We start from the raw sequence: 20373 nt of genomic DNA, 5'->3' as shown, positions 1-20373 counted from the left end.
CAGGGTAAAAGACTTTCCACACAAGTCACAGCTGTACGCTTTAACTCCACTGTGGACGAGTTGGTGCGTTTTTAAATTTCCAGCCAGGGTAAAAGACTTTCCACACAAGTCACAGCTGTGCGCTTTAACTCCACTATGGAAGAGTTGGTGAGTTTTTAAGTTTCCAGCCAGGGTAAAAGACTTTCCACACAAGTCACAGCTGTGCGCTTTAACTCCACTGTGGACGAGTTGGTGCGTTTTTAAATTTCCAGCCTGGGTAAAAGACTTTCCACACAAGTCACAGCTGTACGCTTTAACTCCACTGTGGACGAGTTGGTGCGTTTTTAAATTTCCAGCCAGGGTAAAAGACTTTCCACACAAGTCACAGCTGTGCGCTTTAACTCCACTATGGAAGAGTTGGTGAGTTTTTAAGTTTCCAGCCAGGGTAAAAGACTTTCCACACAAGTCACAGCTGTGCGCTTTAACTCCACTGTGGACGAGTTGGTGTGTTTTTAAGTCTGCATGGTGGTTAAAAGACTTTCCACACAAGTCACAGCTGTGCGCTTTAACTCCACTGTGGACGAGTTGGTGTTTTTTTAAGTGTCCAGCCAGGGTAAAAGACTTTCCACACAAGTCACAGCTGTACGCTTTAACTCCACTGTGGATGAGTTGGTGTTTTTTTTAAATTTCCAGACTGGGTAAAATCCTTTCCACACTCATCACAGCTGTATTTTTTCTCTTCCTTTCTTCTTTGAGGTTTGTTGGCCTCCTTAGAGCGCTGACTTCTTGCTCCATGTTGGTCCTGCAGTGAAAGAGAAACAAACAGAGGCAGTGAGTGAAATGCAGTTGTGGAACAAACTCAACCTTCAAATTTCCTCTATTAATAGTAGTTTTAAACCAAAGGCTGAAGTAGTTCCTTTTCAGTCAATATACTCGGTACAACACACGTGGTATGGAATATCATGCCCTCACGTGTCCTGGCTGAGGAAACCTTTATTCACACCTTTAAGGCAGATGATCTGTGATGACGTGTGCACAGCCCCAATGTGTCGCCACTGCTTCGGCAGTCAGCCCCTGATTCACTGTGCAGCTAAGAAGCTGCAGGTGGACTAGCCCTCTCCTCTGCCAGCTCAGAAGCTGTCGCGGTTCACAGGCTTTTTCCTCCAATTGGACCCCACAATATCGAAAAACTGCCTTCCTATGTTCCCAAACTTTGTCTGAGAGCTAAGTGCATCATGTGGCAAACCTCTGTCTACCTGCATCACTGCACCCAGCTATGAACAGTACATGAAGTTGGACAGCACCGACAAAACTGGCTTAGCTAACCCACTCCTTATGGAGCTGTTTCTGGCCGCTTACCTGGCCCCATCCAATCCAATCCAATCCAATTTTATTTATAAAGCACTTTAAATACCCAGCACAGGAACAAAGTGCTGCACAGAAAATAAGTTAAAACAATAGAATAACACAAAACAGCAAAAATAAATAAAACACATAAAACATAAAATTAAAACAGCCCTATATTAAAACAAAAACAAGATAAAACAGCATTGAATCACCTAAAAACAACTAAAATAAAAATAAAAACCACCATCTCACGTGGTGTCAAAGGCCAGGGTAAAGAGGTGGGTTTTCAAGAGTGACTTAAAAACAGATGAAGAACTGGCCTGTCTAATCTCTAAAGCTCGTTCCACAGTTTTGGAGGTGCTACAGCAAAAGCACGATCTCCTCTAAGTTTACGCCCAGTCCTGGGTACATTCAGGAGCAGCTGATCAGCTGACCTGAGAGAGCGGGTGGGTGTATAAGGCTGTAGCAGCTCAGAGAGATAAGATGGAGCTAGGCCATGGAGAGCTTTAAAAGTAAATAAAAGAATTTTAAAATTAATCCTAAAAGAAATGGGCAGCCAGTGAAGTGAAGCTAAAACAGGGGAAATGTGCTCAAACTTTCGAGTGCCAGTTAAAAGACGAGCTGCGGCATTTTGCACCCTCTGTAGATGACTGATATATGATGCGCTGACCCCAATATAAAGTGCATTACAGTAATCCAGCCGAGTGCTAACAAAGACGTGGATCACTGTCTCAAAGTGCTGCCGTGAAAGAATTGGCTATATTTTTGCCAGCTGCCCGAGGTGAAAGAAGCTAGATTTTACCACTGCCTTAATTTGACTGTCAAGCTTCAGTTCACAGTCCACTTTGACCCCCAGGTTTGTGATAGTTGGCTTAACATACTGGGCCAGGGAATCTACATACACATTGGGGGTCTCAGTGGGGCTACCAAAAACCATCATCTCTGTCTTTTTATCACTGAATTTTAAAAAGTTAACAGACATCCAAACCTTAATGTCATCGAGACACTGAAGTAATGGCTGTGTAAGGTATCTGCCTTTTTTCTTTAGAGGGACATAGATCTGACAGTCATCAGCATAAAAGTGGAAAGGAATGCCGTGCTTTCTCAGTACAGAAGCAAGAGGAAGCAGATATAAAGAGAAGAGGAGGGGGCCTAGAACTGAGCCCTGTGGGACACCACACAAGAGGGGAGCGGAGGACGACACATAGTCACCGAGGCTGACACAAAAAGTTTGCCCCACCAAGTAGGACCTGAACCATACCAGTGCTGTGCCCCTAATGCCCACCCAGTGCTCTAAACGAGAGAATAAAATGGTATAATCCACGGTATCAAACGCAGTTGTCAAATCTAAAAGCACAAGAACAACAGTCCCCAGCATCAGTAGCTAAAAATATGTCATTAAAAACTTTTAAAAGGGCTGATTCAGTACTATGAAAGGGTTTAAAACCAGATTGGAAAACCTCTAACACATTTTGCTTTTCCAGGAAGGCCATTATTTGGCTGTAAACTACCTTTTCAAGAATTTTGGAAAGAAAAGGTAGTTTGGAGATAGGCCTGTAATTTGCAAGAACCGTAGGATCAAGAGCAGGTTTTTTAATCAGGGGTTTGACTACCGCATGTTAAAAATCTTTAGGGACAACACCTGACATCAGACTATGGTTTACCAGCTCAAGAACCAAAGGACCAACTGTAGGTAACACCTCTTTTAAAAGTCGAGGAGGGACAGCATCATTTGGAGACCCTGCAGGCTTAAGATGACCAACAGTCTCCTTTAAAAAGGACAGAGTCACAGGCTCAAACCTGTCAAAGACAGCAGAGCAGGAAACAGAGACTGAGAGGTCATGAGCACAAGGAGAGATTTGAGCCCTTGTGGAGGAGATCTTCTCAATAAAAAAGTGTAAAAGGTTTTCACAGGCTTCTGATGAGGGCTCGATCACACACACAGGGCCCCCACTCTGGCGTGAGCATTCTGTGATGTGCGCTCTGTTCCTGCACTTGCCTTTATTTATATACAAAAGTAATACAACAGTGAATACGTCTATTCATTAACAGAGGAATGTTAGTATGTAGGGAGTAAAGATAAGAGTGGTTCAGGTGTGTGTATGTGTGTGTGTTATTCTGAAGGACGTGGCCCCTCTTCTTGAAGATAAAAGTATCCAGCTCTCCTCTTCCTGGCAGGAGTGAAATAATAACAGCTTGCTCAGCTATTATCGCTGTGAGAAAGAATTTATAAAGCAAGTCTTGATTCCAACAACAGTCTAAGTCATAAAAAGGTCATCATGCAGTATTCTATAATATGCAAACTTATATCACTAAAAGATTATACTGACTACTAAGTACAATTTTATATTGACACAGAGGCAAATGGGAAAAGAGTGCGCGTTCTGCATCGCAATCTATTGCATCTTGTCAGTGAGCTTCCTGTGGACTTGCCTGCTGTAAATAAGGGGGACAGGCCATCCGCCGTCAAGAAAAAGAAACCAAAACCAGCTCAAAGAGAGACAGAGTTTCAACCCCACTCTGACACAAGCTCCGATGAGGATGAGAGTTCAATGTATTATGAGTTGAGGAATGATTTGAGGAGTGGAAACAAAGAGGATGCTCTACATACCTGTAACCATACCGTTGGACCCTCAAGGGGAAAAGCTGAGTTCAGCAGAGTGGTCAACTGTGGAGCACCTCAGCCAACAGAAGCAACAGTATTGGGGGAACCAGAAGCAACAGATAAATTGAGGGAAACAGGAACGGAACAAGATGGTGGACACCAAAGCACTGAACTTGACAACGACATGGGAGAGGAGGAACATGAGAGGGTACGGGAATCAGGAGTCACTGAAGTGCCTTTCACAGTCGACGAAGGAGAAGTTGGACTGCCGCTTTCAGAAAGGGCACAGTATACACCTAACGGGACCCCGCCGACTAATGAATCAGTTCTAAGAAGGTCTACTAGAGAACGACGGCCTGTTACACATTTCACATATGACACCCTTGGCCAGCCCTCTCTCCGGGTGCATCCATCAGTCAGTTGTGCTGAAGTGAACGAGTCACCAAACACAACACACTACACCATGCCACCATATCCCCTGTTACCTTACTTCCCCCTAGTGCCATATCGCATTCCAACATCTCACTGTGCACACCCAGGGACCTTCCCTGTGTATTATAACTGCCCAATCTATACATGTTAGTGCACAAGAAATGTGGGTATGTGGGAAGGGGATGCGATTTGAGTTGTTTGAGTAATGAGTATAATGAGTTTTAAAGGGTAAGAGGTTAAATGTCAGAAGCCATTTTCTTTTTTGTTGGGGAGTGTGTGATGCCCACAAGTGTATGGTCACAATTGTAATTTTTTTGTGAATTGTTTTGATGTAAAAGACCTGATTTTATGGTGGTATTGCACTTTTCATTTAGAGTTATGGACAATGTAATTGCGAGGCATTGCCACAAGGGGGAGATAGTGTTGAGTGCGATAGGCCGTTGCAACGCTTCTCTGCCTCAGACGAGGAAGAGCCTGCAGACCGAATGCAACTGATGTCTCCTGTCTCTGCTTTTCTGTTAAAAAAAACAGGTCAGTAGTTCAAGTTTGCTTGCTGTAATGTACATATAAAGGCAAGAAACCTTTTTCTGTCTTAGTTTAAAGACCGCGAATGTTGTGTGAGAGTGTGTTTTCACCGATTGAGAGAAAGCTAACTTTACCGCCATTTGTAATGGAAGCCACCATTTCACTCGTAGTCTAAATAGGTAGCTGGTCTTATTACCTGTTTTATTTTGTGACAAATGCAGCTCTTAGACACTTCTTGTATCCTGACATTATTGGAAGTTACAGTTGATTAGGACCTACCCAGTTCTTATGTGTGAAATGTAAATAGTCTGATGTATACTGTTTGTGGATGATTGTAAACTGTTTGTGAGCAATGGAAGAATATTTTTGTTTATTGGTTAAAAATGTAATATATTGTTGAATCTGTTAAAGTATAAAGAAAGTATAACGGCGGCATAAGCAGGTTAATTGCAGTGTTAATGGTGCTGCACAGAAATATTTTTGATGCTAAAATGCAGTAGAATTGGTTACAGATTTACTGTAAAGGACACTCATACAATGATTATTTTGTAAGTTTATTCTTGCGAGAGTGCAAGGTAACCAAAAGGGGTTTGAGCTATGAACCTAATTGAATGTGTTTGTGTTGTTAAAAGAGAAATGTGTGTCTAAATGGAAAGAAAAGGACGTTGTTAAATTCTGTTAATAAACGAGACGAGGAAGAGCCTGCAGACCGAACGCAACTGATGTCTCCTGTCTCTGCTTTTCTGTTAAAAAAACAGTTTAAAAACAGACCCCATCGAATGCCTGTAACATATACTACCCAGATACACACACTACTTAATTTAATTATCCCCTTCTGTGAAAGGGCTGATGCTACCTGTATGAGTGTGACTATTTGGACTTGAGTTTGTTTATGAATTAAGATTTTATGTTATTTACTCCTTTTTATTGTTGTGATTTATTACTGCCTTTTTACTGTTTGTTAAACCATTTTTCTTTTTAGTTGTATTGATTATTGCACTGTAGATGCTGGTGAGAAACACTTTCATTTCAGCCTGGGTAATACCATACGAAATGACAAACTTCTTCTTGAATCCTTTTCAATCTTGACAAACAAGCATCAGCTGATGAAGTGCACACAGTTTCAATAAAAGTGATAGGTTCTTCACCTTTTGTGTTGATGACATTTCTGTCCACTGTAGCAGCTGAGCTGAGTCCGAATGGTTGAAAATGTTCGTCTGGTGCTCCGTCAGACTCTCCTCCTCCTGCTGATCTGCTGGGACACAAAACAGATCTTTGTAACATCACAGTGAAACAAGAACAGAGGAAGGAGTCTTGACTGATCAGGCCCCATCATAGCTTAAAGATCTCATAGCATCACACTATCCCATTAGAGCACTTTGCTCTCACACTGCAGGCTTACTTGCGGTTCCTACAGTATTTAGAAGCACAACAGAAAGCTGAGCCTGTGTCCTCGTTTGTATGTCAGTGATATATTTCTTTTATTTTTGTAAAATTAATCATTTACATTTTATGGACAACTTTAACGTGGATCCCACCAGGTAGTAAAATCGAGAACACACACACACTTTCCTGTCATCACTTGAAATATCTGGGCTCAAATTGTGGTCATTGTTAAGTCAAATTGTTGAATGTTGTCATTGTGGTTCTTACATTTGTAAAGTCTTAGTTCAAACTATAGGATCAAGACATTCCTTTGTCCCCCTCCCCAGCCTCTCGAGGTTCTGGGAAGAGGCTGCAGTGTTTTATCACAAGCACATCCCTTGTGAAGATTCTGTTTGATGTTGCTTCCTGCTTTTATGATCCTTTTGGTGAGGTCACACACACACACACACACACACTTGTCTTTGTAACCGGGGGGGGGGGGGGGGGGGGGGGGGGGGGTTTACGGTGGGAGGTGCTTGTGTTGTGTCGTATTGTGTGAACTGTAACAGTTTGTCAATAAAAAGGCTACGAGGACAGCTGCTCTTTGAAGGATTTGGGCTAGAGACAGGTGATGAGCGTGAGCTCCACTGCCTGGTTCTGACCAAAGCCTTTCCTCGTTAGCGAGTTAAAGACCGGTTGAAGATGTTCTGTCTTGATTTCGCTCTTCATGATGAATAAGTCTCTAAACTAGCGGGGCCTGTTGAAACACAGACTCAGCAGTCATAAATATTTTGTACTTGTTAATCAAATGCGTATTTGTAACTTTGTGTCAAGAGATTTATTCTAAAGACACTTCTTCAGCTAAGAATCTAAAGGTAGAAACACACAGACGCTGCAGCTTTTACTTGCAAGGGCATGATCACAGAACGCTCACACCAGAGTGGGGGCCCTGTGATGTGCGCTCTGTTCCTGCACCTGCCTTTATTTATATACAAAAGTAATACAACAGTGAATACGTCTATTCATAAACAGAGGAATGTTAGTATGTAGGGAGTGAAGATAAGAGTGGTTCAGGTGTGTGTGTGTGTGTGTGTGTGTGTGTGTGTGATTCTGAAGGACGTGGCCCCTCTTCTTGCAGATAAAAGTATCCAGCTCTCCTCTTCCTGGCAGGAGTGAAATGATAACAGCTTGCTCAGCTATTATCACTGTGAGAAAGAATTTATAAAGCAAGTCTTGATTCCAACAACAGTCTAAGTCATAAAAGGGTCATCATGCAGTATTCTATAATATGCAAGTACAATTTTATATTGACACTTTGTAAACCAAAATATGTGAACATTTTATTTTTGTGCATCTACAGATGAGAATTTGTCTATGTGTTTAAAAAATATTTACAACGTTGACTCAAAATGACTTTAAATCATCCGGGAAAGATGCATTTGACAAATTATAGACAAAAAAAGCCTGATAAAGGACACATGTCTGTAATGTGTCTGTGAAATGGATGAATGTTATTGACTGAGCAGATAATGAACAAGTGTGTTCTAGCAGCTGCAGTTTCAGCTGGGCGTGCTAACACATACACCTTCCTGTTATCACTTCAAATAGAAATGAGGCTGTAGAGGTTTGGTGCAGGCAGAAAAACAGCTGCAGGGACAATGAAAAGACTTTTCTGCTCCAACTTCTCCCAGCATGCTGAGCTAATGATTAGTTGGTGTTTTTCTCCAAACACTCTCTCACTCTTCTCTCAACGTGTTCACAATAAACTGTGAACAGACACCGAGGAGAGCAGCAGAAGACCTCATTCAGGAGCTAAACTCAACATGAACTGAACTCACAGTAAAGTTAGCTCGGTGCTTACCTTTAGATGAGCCCACAAACCGAGAGAAACTCCGTGATGAAGCTGGAACTCTTTCCAAACACAGGAAACAGATCAGGGAGCAGAGACCCACGTGGTTCACGCTGATCGCAGCTACGATCCAGGAGACAAGGGTGGGCAGATCGATGCAGATATCGATCCAAACGTTGGTAGAGGTATATGATCGATACTTTAGTTTGTGTCTCTCCTCTAAGTTCACTACTTTACTCCCGTTTCATGAAAAAGCAGCTCTCTCTGCTCGACTCCTCTCCTGCACACACACTTAGCTCCTCCCCTTTTTCTGCTCCACTGTGATTCATTCGCGAGACACAGCTGAGCCGAGAAAACGCTGTCGCTACCCGATCCGTACCGGAAACCCGATCGGTACCCCGCATGCGCAAATCTTACGTCACTTCCTCTCTTTGCCAGCATTGCGACATTCAATATATTTGAATGATACGGTTAGCGCCCAGTTAGCTCCTAGCATTTCTCAACAGCTCTGCCTCCTTTTCGACTACCGGGACATTTAAACAATGGATAATCCGTATACAAACAAATTCATGCTTTTCTCCTCAACAGAGAGCGTCCCCCGATTGAACAACAGCGTCGTAAAATAAGAAGAATAGCGCCTAATTACAGACTTAATAATATTGACTTAGCAATGTGTCGCGTGAAGATTCAGCAGCCAGATTAAGTGTTTACTGACAATTGACAGTGATAGCCGAGATCATCATCACTATTCCAGTCAATCCTCTCCACACAGACAAGCATAAACACACTCGACTATCACTAAATCAAATTTAACACACGTTTGTAATGACGCCAATTCAGTTCATAATAGGGTTCATTCGCTCGGTCAGTAGGTGGCAGTATCCTCGTACACTGGGGAGTAAACTGCCATTAAACGAACAGAAGAAGAAGAAAACATCTGCACATGCGCGGTACGGATCGGGTAGACCCGATTTGTACGGTCCGACTTTGCACATGCGCAGTAAGGATCGGGGAGTCCCGATCCGTAACTATCTTTTTATTTTTCGTTTTTGTCTACATTGTACTGAAATGCTTCATTATTGCAAACATTTTAAGATTTACTCATTATTCTTAACATCTTAACAGATACTCTGACCCATAACTATCGTAAAACGCTACGACCGGAAGTAGACACCTTTCGCGCATGCGGGGTACCGATCGGGTTTCCGGTATGGATCGGGTAGTGACAGACACGGTTAGCGCCCATTTAGCTCTTAGCATTTCTCAACAGCTCTGCCTCCTTTTTGACTACCGGGTCATTTAAACAATGGATAACCCTTATTAAAACAAATTCATGCTTTTCTCCTCAACAGAGAGCGTCCCCCGATTGAACAACAGCGCTGTAAAATAAGAAGAATGGCGCCTAATTACAGAGCAGCGCGACGGAGGCTAGACCGTCCCATTTCACAAGCCTACAAGCCTCGCACTTCTGGCCTCAGCGGTCTTTGAGTACGCGGCCCTTGAGGACCGTTAAGGCTGCAGACCTTGAATTGGGATACAACCTAATGTCTGGCCTACTGTCATGGCGGGAGGGGTCGTGGCCCTCGTCCCGTGACATCACGCTCCAAAGCCCTATAGGAGGTCCGCAAAAGACGTGTGCTCAGACACGTGACCGCACAGCTGCAAACCACAGCAGAGCAGGAAGAAGGGGGCGGGGCAAAGTGTGTGTGCAGGAGAGGGGCAGAGAGAGCTGCTTATACGTGAAACGGGAGTAAAGCGTTGAACTTAGAGGAGAGAAACGAACTAAAGTATCGATCATATACCTCTACCAACGTTTGGATCGATATCTGCATCGATCTGCCCACCCTTGTCTCCCGGATCGTAGCTGCGATCAGCGTGAACCACGTGGGTCTCTGCTCCCTGATCTGTTTCCTGTGTTTGGAAAGAGTTCCAGCTTCATCACGGAGTTTCTCTCGGTTTGTGGGCTCATCTAAAGGTAAGCACCGAGCTAACTTTACTGTGAGTTCAGTTCATGTTGAGTTTAGCTCCTGAATGAGGTCTTCTGCTGCTCTCCTCGGTGTCTGTTCACAGTTTATTGTGAACACGTTGAGAGAAGAGTGAGAGAGTGTTTGGAGAAAAACACCATTAGCTCAGCATGCTGGGAGAAGTTGAGCGTTTGCTCGCAGAAAGTTGGAGCAGAAAAGTCTTTTCATTGTCCCTGCAGCTTTTTTTTCTGCATGCACCAAACCTCTACAGCCTCATTTCTATTCTATCCTGAAGTGATAACAGGAAGGTGTATGTGTTAGCATGCGCAGCTGAAACTGCAGCTGCTAGAACACACTTGTTCATTATCTGCTCAGTCAATAACATTCATCCATTTCACAGACACATTACAGACTTGTGTCCTTTATCAGGCTTTTTTTGTCTATAATTTGTCAAATGCATCTTTCCCGGATGATTTAAAGTCATTTTGAGTCAACGTTCAAGTTGCAGTCAGTAAATTGTTATTGATGGAGAGAAAAAAAAAAATTTATATAATTTTTTTAAAAATCCGAGTGCATGTTAAGAATATTCTTAAAAGTATCTTGATGAATACTCGTTGTAATGTCGTGGCTATCTATCAATGGTCATGAGTACCATAGTTTCACAGTTACTATTCCTAAAAGTAAAGAGGGCGTCCATCTCCCAAATCAAAACTGTAAATATGATGGCTTTAAATTCAATCCTGGGACACTTCCCTCTCACGTTCTTGTCTCACTGTGATGTTACTGTTTTGTGTCCCAGCTGATCAGCAGGAGGAGAAGAGTTTGACAGAGCACCAGGTGAACATTTTCAGCCCTTTGGACTCAGCTCAGCTGCTACAGTGGAAATAAATGTCATCAACACAAAAGGTGAAGAACATATCACTTTTATCAGAATCAGAAAACTTTATTTATCCTCAAGGGGCAATTAACAAACAAGCAGCATACGTTGAAGATAAGGACAATAAGAACATGCAATAGGAGTGAAATAATAAATACACAGAATATACAGTTTTAAAATTACAGTTTTAAAAATTAAAGTGACTGAATGGTGAATAAATAACAGTAAGTGACAGTTTTTATTGAAACTGTGTGCACTTCATCAGCTGATGCTTGTTTGTCAAGATTGAAGAAGTTTCAAGAAGAGGCTTATTGACGTTTTGTATGGTGATACCCAGGCTGAAACAAAATACAGTTTCTCTCTTTTTTTTTCCTTTTTTTCCTGTCCCATTTGGTTCTTTTGCCATCAGAATTATTGTCTGAAGAAAGATGCCCAACGGATTTACTTTACCAAATGGACCATCCCGGCCTTGCTGTATTAGTCTATTTGATTCACCTTTGCTTTTATTGTTTATTTTATTTTCACTTGCTACACACGGGACAGATATGACTGGGGGAAAGAAAAGGGAGAAAGAAAGAGGGAAAGAAAAACAGTGGGGAAGAGGAACTGTGATAAAGGGCAAAAAACAAAAACCAACAAATAAATCTATCTATCTATCTATATCTATATATCTATATCTATCTATCTATATATATATATCTATATATCTATATATCTATATCTATCTATATATATATCAATCAATCAATCACCTGAAATACAGTTTCTCACCAGAATCTACAATAATCAATAAAATTAAAAAGGGAAATGGCTTAAAAAAAAAAAAGAGTAAAAAGGCAGTAATAAATTAAAAGGGTATATAACAAAACATCTAAATAAAAAAACAAAACAAAAACTCAAGTCTAAATAGTCACGCTCATACAGGTAGCAACAGTCCTTTCACAGAGTATTGTGTGCATCTGGGGAGTATATTGTATGCTATATGTGTGTGTAGACAGGAGGCATCACAGTAAAGCTGTGTTAATAGTTGAATGGATGGGGAGGTGATGCAGTCCTGCTTTTCTGAGCCTTCTGGGGGAGTGGAGATGCGTTTGTGCTTTTTTGATAACTGATGTGGTATTAATAAAGAAGGACAGGTCTTATGTTTTGTCCCCATTGTTTATGAGATCATGGGATCTACGCCACACTTCAAGCTGCTCCACATCCATTCTATAAGTGGACTCATTGTTTTCAGTAATGAGACCAACCACAGTTGTGTTGTCTTTGAACTTCACAATATGATTAGCACTGAGTCTGGCTTACAGTAATGTGTGAGCAGACTGAACAGCAACGGGCTCAGGACACCCCCCAGAGGAAAGCCTGTGCTCACCAAGATGGTCTTTGATGTGTGGCTGCCCACCTTGACTGCCTGTTGTCACTTTGTCAGGAAGCTGAAAACCCAATTGCAGGTTGCAGGGTCCACACCTAATAGCATCAGCTTTTCCACCAACTGCTGCAGAATGACGTGTTAAAAGCTGAGCTGAAGTCGATGAAAAGGACTCTGGCAGAGGGGTGTTCTTCCTCTCCAGGTGTGACAGCATAACATGAAGTGTGGTAGAGAGAGGTCATCTTCTGTAGATCGGTTGGTCCTGTATGCAAACTGAGATTGACAGACCACATGACTTTCGCGCATTGCATGTTGGGTACGAGTGGCAACAAAATCAAAACACTGCATCAAGCGCTAGTATTTACAGCACCGGTAATCATTAATTCTGCGGTTTGAATCCCTACTTGCATTTTATTTGCCCCAAAAACAGTCATGTACAAAACAACGGAGAACACGGCAGGTCCGTACAAAGACAGACTTTAAAAAAAGGCAAAAAAAAAAAGTACAAGGAAAAAATCAAAGGAGTAAAAGGGTGAGACCCATATGAACATCCAGAGTGGAGTAAAGACGTGCTGCCCATCTTTCATCATGCACGTATTTATTATTATATGGTCCTAAGTGTGAGTTCATACACTCACAAGATGTTTATTAACTTCAGATCCCTGCAACAAGCACAGGTCCAGTTTACTTTGGTGATTTGGACTATTCCATTTCACAGCTGTTGTTACATTTTTTTTCCTTTATCTCCTGTACAGGCCAACACAATCTGTTTGTTGTTTCAGGTTGTAGTATTACACAACATTTTCAGATCTAATAGAAATAAAATGAGTGTTTCGTAATTCATTCAATTGTGTTTATTTATAACTGGCATTATTGTTTCATTCTATTATAGAACCTTACAAGAAAGAGGCAAAATTGTATTCCATTTGCTTTATTAGCTGCTTCGGTAAAGAAGCAAATCAACAATGCAAAAAACTCCCAAAAAACATTGCAAAACAACATACTGGAAAACAGTTATTCATCACTTGATTGCTTCAATACAACACTTGGGCACATATATGCGGGACTTTTTGTGGCTGTTTTGATCTCGCTCTCTCTCTTAACCAATCAAATCCCGCTGTGGTAGCAGCTTTACACTCTGTATGACCAGGTTGATAGAGGGCGCCAGTCTGGATCGCATTCCAGCATTTTGTAGGCTGGTTTTCCTACAAAACACAACAAACATTAGCCCGCAAAGCCACAGTGAACAAAGCAGCATAGCGCAACCAATTCAATTCAAATCAATATAAGACTTATTTGTAACCTACATCAACAATTATGTTATGATAAATTACGTAATAACTAAAACAGAAGACTGACCTTTGTGGAAATGCTTGGAGCAGACTAATATGTGAGCTGGATGTTCTGGGACGTTATATTTGGTCTTCGAATGGCGGCAATCCAGGCCATCCGTCGGCTCTTTGTTACTTTGGAAACATGGCTTGAACAATTTCTCTTCCACGACGTAATCCGATAAAAATCCGATCTCTTTACCCGTCGGCTTCCCGTGGCTGTCATGCGACCGGCTATTGCAGTTAATAGTTAATCAAAGCGGGCGTTTCTTCGCCCGTTTTGAGACAACCAGGCCCTCAGCTGTTACACCACTGCCACCCGCCTCCAGCACCGGCACACTAACATTTGGAGAGCATCAAGTGAGGTGTGTTCTAAGGTCAGTGAATCCCAGGAAGGCGGCATGTCCTGATGGAATACATGGAAAGGTTCTCAGAGCATGTGCTGATTAACTGACCGGAGTCTTCACTAAAATCTTCAACCTTTCCTTGTCATTAAACACCATCCCACCCTGCCTCAAAACCTCAATCATCATCCCCATCGCTAAGAAGACGGCTGTAGACAGCCCAAATGACTACAGGCCTGTTGTACTTACGCCTGTAGTGATGAAGTGCTTTGAGAGACTGGTCTGTCAGCACATCAGGGCCGGTCTGCCTTCCACTCTGGACCCCCATCAATTTGCCTACAGGACAAATCGATCCACAGAGGACGCCATCACCATAGCGCTCCACACTGCGCTGAGTCACCTGGAGCACTGAGGAAGCTATGTGAGAATGCTCTTCCTGGACTTCAGCTCAGCATTCAATCACATCATCCCGGAGATCCTGGTCCAGAAACTGTCTCACCTGGGACTCTCTATCCCCATCTGCCTCTGGATCAAGGACTTCCTGACAAATAGACCACAGTCTGTTAGACTCGGCCCCCACCTGTCCAGCACCATCACACTCAGTACCGGGTCTCCACAATGATGTGTTCTGAGTCCCCTCTTGTTTACGCTCTACACATCCGACTGCTCCCCTACCCATCTCTCAAACACCATCATAAAGTTCGCGGATGACACCACAGTGGTTGGACTCATCTCAAGGGGGATGAGTCGGACTACAGAGATGAGGTTAACAGATTGACTGAGTGGTGTTCAGTTAACAACCTCCAACTGAACACCACGAAAACTAAAGAACTTATTTTGGACTTCAGGAAGGGCAGAGCAGACCCAGCCCCACTCTACATTCACGGGAACTGTGGAGAGGGTACACTCCATGAGGTTTCTGGGCGTGCAGATCTCTGATGATCTCTCCTGGACTGTAAATACCACGGCGGTGGTAAAAAAGGCTCAGCAGTGTCTCCATTTTTTGAGAGTGCTCAGGAGGAACAACCTGGAGGAGAGGCTGCTGGTGACATTCTATAGAGCCACCATAGAGAGCATCCTAACGTACGGCATAACAACATGGTCTGCAGGGTGCTCAGTTGCAAACAGGAAAGTACTGCAGAGGGTCATCAACACAGCCCAGAAGATCATTGGCTGCTCTCTGCCCAGTCTGGAGGCCATTGCAAACTCTCGGTACCTCAGCAGAGCTGGCAATATCATTAAGGACTACTCTCACCCCAGTAATCAACTGTTTGAACTATTACCGTCAGGCCGACGGTACAGGTCACATAAAACCAGGACAAACAGATTCAGGGATAGCTTCTTTCCCAGAGCTATCACCGTAGTAAATAAGCACAAAACAATTGAACCTGCTTAACTATACTTGCCATTGTCACTATATTATGCTGCTATTCATACTATCATTATATTATGCTGCTATCCTGTATATATCGTACTTATTATTGTCTGAGTACTTCGGTTGTTTTATTGTACTTTTTATATTTTACATTTATATTTATTATTGCATTTTGCACCAAGGGAGTGGCACTCCAATTTCGTTGTACTGTGTACAATGACAATAAAGGCTATTCTTCTATTCTATTCTAATACAACAGCTTCTTGCCATTTTTGTTTCTTTTTATCGCTGTGTGACTGTTTTCATGTGAAAGCCTGCGTGCGCTAGTACCGCTTGCCACGCGTTCCCAGAATCCTTTGCGGTTTGCCGGAATGCCAAGACAACTCTACTACAATGGCAAGAGCAAGACGCAAGTCACCAGAGCTGTGATGAGCGCTGTTCCTGACGCTTGAACCCCAGTCACTCTCAGTTAGCTTACCTGTAGCACTGCTCTTTATTGTGGTTAGAATAGAATAGAAAAGAATTCAACGTTATTGTCATTGCACATGTCACAAGTAGGGCTGCCACGATTAGTCGACTAGTCACGATTACATCGTGTTCAATTACATCATTGTCAACGACTAATTTAATAGTCGACGAGTCGTTTGAAGTTTTGTAAGATCCCAAATGAGTATAATAACTGAGGGGTGACTGTGATGGCAGGGGGATATGTTTGCATGTGGGGCTGTGCACACGTCATCACAGATCATCTGCCTTAAAGGTGTGAATAAAGGTTTCCTCAGCCAGGACACGTGAGGACATGATATCCCATACCACGTGTGTTGTACCGAGTATATTGACTGAAAAGGAACTACTTCAACCTTTGGTTTAAAACTAGTGTTAGTGGAGGAAGTTTGAAGGTTGAGTTTGTTCCACGACTGCATTTCACTCACTGCCTCTGTTTGTATCTCTGTCACTGCAGGACCAACATGGAGCGAGACGTCAGCGCTCTCAGGAGGCCGACAAACCACACAGAAGAAAGGGAGAGAAAAAATACAGCTGTGATGAGTGTGGGAAGAATTTTACCCATCTTGGAAACTTTAAAGCACACCAACTTGTCCACAGTGGAGTTAAGCCATATAATTGCAATGAATGTGGAAAGTCTTTTACCCGGGCTGGAAGCTTAAAAGCACACCAACTTCTTCACAGTGAAGTTAAGCCGTATAGTTGTGATGAGTGTGGAAAGTCGTTTGCCCTTTCTCAAAACTTAAAAACTCACCAGCTCATCCACAGTGGAGTTAAAGCGTACAGCTGTGACTTCTGTGGACAGTCTTTTCACCGTCCTGACAGCTTAAAAAGACACCAACTCATACACAGTGGAGTTAAAGCATACAGCTGTAAGTTGTGTGGAAAGTCTTTTGCGCAGAGTGCATACTTAAAAACACACCAACTCATCCACAGTGGAGTTAAAGCATACAGCTGTGAGTTGTGTGGAAAGTCTTTTACGCAGAGTGCATACTTAAAACAACATCAACTCATCCACAGCGGAGTTAAAGGGTACAGCTGTGAGTTGTGTGGAAAGTCTTTTAACCAGGCTGGAAGCTTAAAATCACACCAACTCACCCACAGCAGAGTTAAAGCGTACAGCTGTGAGTTGTGTGGAAAGTCTTTTACCCATGCTGGAAGCTTTAAAACACACCAACTCATCCACAGTGGAGTTAAAGCATACAGCTGTGAGTTGTGTGGAAAGTCTTTTACCCAGGCTAGAAGCTTAAAATCACACCAACTTGTTCACAGTGGAGTTAAGCCGCATAGTTGTGATGAATGTGGAAAGTCTTTTACCCAGGTTGGAAGCTTAAAAAAACACCAACTGATCCACAGTGGAATTAAAGCGTACAGCTGTGACTTCTGCGGACAGGCTTTTCACCATTCTGAAAGCTTAAAAAGACACCAACTCATACACAGTGGAGTTAAAGCATACAGCTGTGAGTTGTGTGGAAAGTCTTTTAGTATTTATCAAAATTTCAAAAGACACCAACTCATCCACAGTGGAGTTAAAGCGTACAGCTGTGAGTTGTGTGGAAAGTCTTTTACGTTTTCTCAAAGCTTAAAAACACACCAACTCATCCACAGTGGAGTTAAAGCGTACAGCTGTGACTTGTGTGGAAAGTCTTTCACCCAGGCTGGAAGCTTAAAAAAACACCAACTCATCCACAGTGCAGTTAAAGCGTACAGCTGTGATCAGTGTGATAAAGCTTTTACTCAAAGTTGCTACTTAGAGCGTCATCAAGTTACCCACTCCGGATTTAAGGCGTACAGCTGTCACATTTGTGGAAAAACTTTCCGCTGGCTAGTCAGCCGAGACATTCACCTACGCATTCACACAAAAAAGGATGTTTGCTGCTGTGATCAGTGTGGCAAAATTTTTGTGACATACAAAAACTTGGAACGCCGCATGCTTACCCACACTGGGAAGAGACCTTATAAATGTGACCTGTGTGAGAAGACTTTTAAATCTCCACGTTACCTCAAATCACACCAAAAGATTCACACTAGAGAGAAACTCTACAAGTGCAGTTACTGTGAGGTATGTATTTTTCTTTTTACAGTTGCAGTCATTTTGAAGTATTATGTGAATGAAGTTTAATTTCAAAACTAAATGAGACATGAAAACTTCACATACAGAATATTCAGTCAAATCTGACACAAATCTCCTGAAACTTTCCTGATGTTGGAAAAATGTAAAGTTTTAAAAGCTTCTCTCATTTCAACATTCACACTCCAATAGATGCATCGGAGAGCAGCTTGGGGTTAGTATCTTGTGGCATGCTGAGTAGAGCATCCAGGAGTTTAACCACCAATCTTCCCAATAAGTAGATTACCTACAAATTAAGAGTCATTGTAAGCCAGTAAGTTGAGCGTTATAATGTAAATAGTAAAATGTAATTGGATGCAGGCACAGATGCTCTTTATTTCAGGCGGTGTTCAAGATAAAAATGTTGAAGGAATTGCCTGACCTTCACTGTCTTTTATGTCTTTGTTTAGAAGCAGAGCGACACAGATGGATCCAGTTCTCAACCCTGTCGTCACTGTGGTGGTGAGAAGACGTTCAATCAGCAAGAGAGCCTAAAACGACATCAACACAGACACACTGGAGACAAAATGAACTACTGCAAAGAATGTGGGAGAGGCTTCCCCACACCAAGTGAATTAAGACAACATGAACTCTGTCACAGTGACGTTAAAAAGCAAGTCTGTGGGTCATCCTTAATCACTGCGGATCATCTTGAAGTGCATAAACGATCCCACGCTGTAAATAAACAGTTTCACTGTTACCAATGTGCAAAAACATTCACTTCATTATCTGCTCTGTGCAAACATCAGCGTCATCATGCAGAACCGAAATCATTGGATCATAATGAATCTGATGAGACAGAAAGATCCTCTTCTGGTTTCAGGGTCAGACTTAAAAACCTTGAGATCAGGCTCCACAGAGTTCAGCTGGAGTCTCCTGTAAAGATTGTCAGCTGATGTCATGCTTGGATCTGATTTCTCGATTTTCTGGGATTTAGAAAGTTCGAAAGATATTGATAAGAACATTAATTTTTTTTTTCCTTTAGAGAATTTTACAATGATATAGTAGTCATTTCTCCAAGGTGGCGCCTGTGTGTGCGGCTTAACTTTATTTAAATTTATTTGCGTATATATTTTGCAAAGTACGAGACTGGGAATCAAAGTCCGAGTCACAAACTCTCAAGATCCCCCAAAAGACACTTTACACTTTACAACAATTTTTTCTGTGATAGATTATTGCTCAATAATGTTGATTTGAGGGTTAAGCTCACGAGAGCCAATGCCGCTTTTAGTCTTATGGCGCCTCAAAATGCCAATTACCGTCTGAATATTCTAGGTCGCCTACAGCCACCTTTGCTTCTGCCTTTGCGTCACCTGGTCCAGCCTCTAGGTCTGGGTCTGCAGTCAACCGGCCACGTTCCAGGCTATGGGTCGGGCGCCATGGCCGTCATGGGCGGCCCCCAGACCCCCTTCGCCTGAGTCGCCACCGCTGGCTTCCACACGGTCGGCCCCCTGAACTGCCTCCACATCGCCGCCGTTGCCGTCCGCACGGTCGTCCCCCTGAACTGCCTCCACATCGCCGCCGTTGCCGTCCGCACGGTCGTCCCCCTGAACTGCCTCCACATCGCCGCCGTTGCCGTCCGCACGGTCGGCCCCCTGAACTGCTTTCACATCGCCGCCGTTGCCGTCCGCACGGCCGGCCTCCGGACCAGCTCTCTCACCTGTGCTACCCACCTGGTCGCCCCCCCGACCGTTTGACTTGTGGACTTTTGTGCCGGCAACCTCCGGGTCGGCCCCCTGACTTACTACTGAACTACTACTGAACTGTTCTTTGTGCGCAGTGTTTTTTCGTGCGCGTTTTGTTTTTGGTCTTCTACTGCTCCTGTTTTGCTTTGCTTCGAGCCCTCCTTCCTGGGCCCCCTCCGCCCGCCCTGGTCTGGTTTTTCTGTTTTTGGACGGTTTTGGTTATCTAGTGTTGGGCTGTCTGGGGCCAGCCCTTGATGGGGGGGGGGGGTACTGTCATGATCCTGGGTCCTTTTGACCCAGCGATTTGTTTTCTATTATTGTGATTTTGGTTCTATTCTTCCTCTGTTTAGTGTTTATTCGGTTCTGCCCATGTATTCCTGTGTTAAGTCCGCATTTCTTAGTCTGTGTCCTTGCATGTGTAAGTTCCTGTTTTATTGTGAAAGTCTGTGTCTTATGTCAGTGTGTTCCCCTTCTGTTTCCCATCCCCTGATTCCTGCCGTGTGTATTTATAGTGTGTGTTACCTCATCTTCGTTGCTGGTTCGTCTGTGTTGTTTCCCCTCGGTCTCTCTGCGCCTCTCCGTATGTATTTCCCCGGACCTCCCTGCGTCTTCGTTTCTGGTTTGTTTTGTTAGTTTTACCCAGTTTAGGTTTTCCAGTTTCATGTTCACCCACCATTGCTGTTTGTACCCACTCCTGTAAATAAATACTCACCTG

The 20373-nt window shown here is 43.1% G+C and overlaps 1 protein-coding gene and 1 long non-coding RNA gene across 2 annotated transcripts; one reads left to right on the top strand and one right to left on the bottom strand.

The window, feature by feature from the left end:
- Positions 1 to 311: 311 nt before the first annotated feature.
- Positions 312 to 8393, bottom strand: LOC148101635 (uncharacterized). The gene is made up of 3 exons (XR_015719677.1): positions 8115 to 8393; positions 6037 to 6140; positions 312 to 781 (listed from the first exon to the last, which is right to left on the bottom strand). It is a non-coding gene; the product is annotated as an uncharacterized LOC148101635 (long non-coding RNA).
- Positions 8394 to 9809: 1416 nt separating this feature from the next.
- LOC148101634 (uncharacterized) lies at positions 9810 to 20373 on the top strand. Its single transcript, XM_087846588.1, has 4 exons — positions 9810 to 10077; positions 10866 to 10972; positions 16321 to 17925; positions 18384 to 20373. Exons 2-4 carry the CDS (start codon positions 10955 to 10957, stop codon positions 18867 to 18869), a joined length of 2109 nt encoding a protein of 702 aa, XP_087702714.1. The 5' UTR covers positions 9810 to 10077; positions 10866 to 10954; the 3' UTR covers positions 18870 to 20373.

The sequence above is a fragment of the Neolamprologus brichardi genome, chromosome 9, assembly GCF_056152115.1.
Source record: "Neolamprologus brichardi isolate AB-2024 chromosome 9, ASM5615211v1, whole genome shotgun sequence".
Taxonomy (NCBI): Eukaryota; Metazoa; Chordata; class Actinopteri; order Cichliformes; family Cichlidae; genus Neolamprologus; species Neolamprologus brichardi.
The sequence above is the reverse complement of the archived record's forward strand: the minus strand, read 5'-3'. Positions and strand labels throughout refer to the sequence as shown.

Bases quoted from the DNA above. Each gene is read 5' to 3' on its own strand.
- LOC148101634 (XM_087846588.1), top strand. The intron at 17,926-18,383 runs GTATGTATTTTT...GTCTTTGTTTAG, and splicing joins ACAAGTGCAGTTACTGTGAG to AAGCAGAGCGACACAGATGG.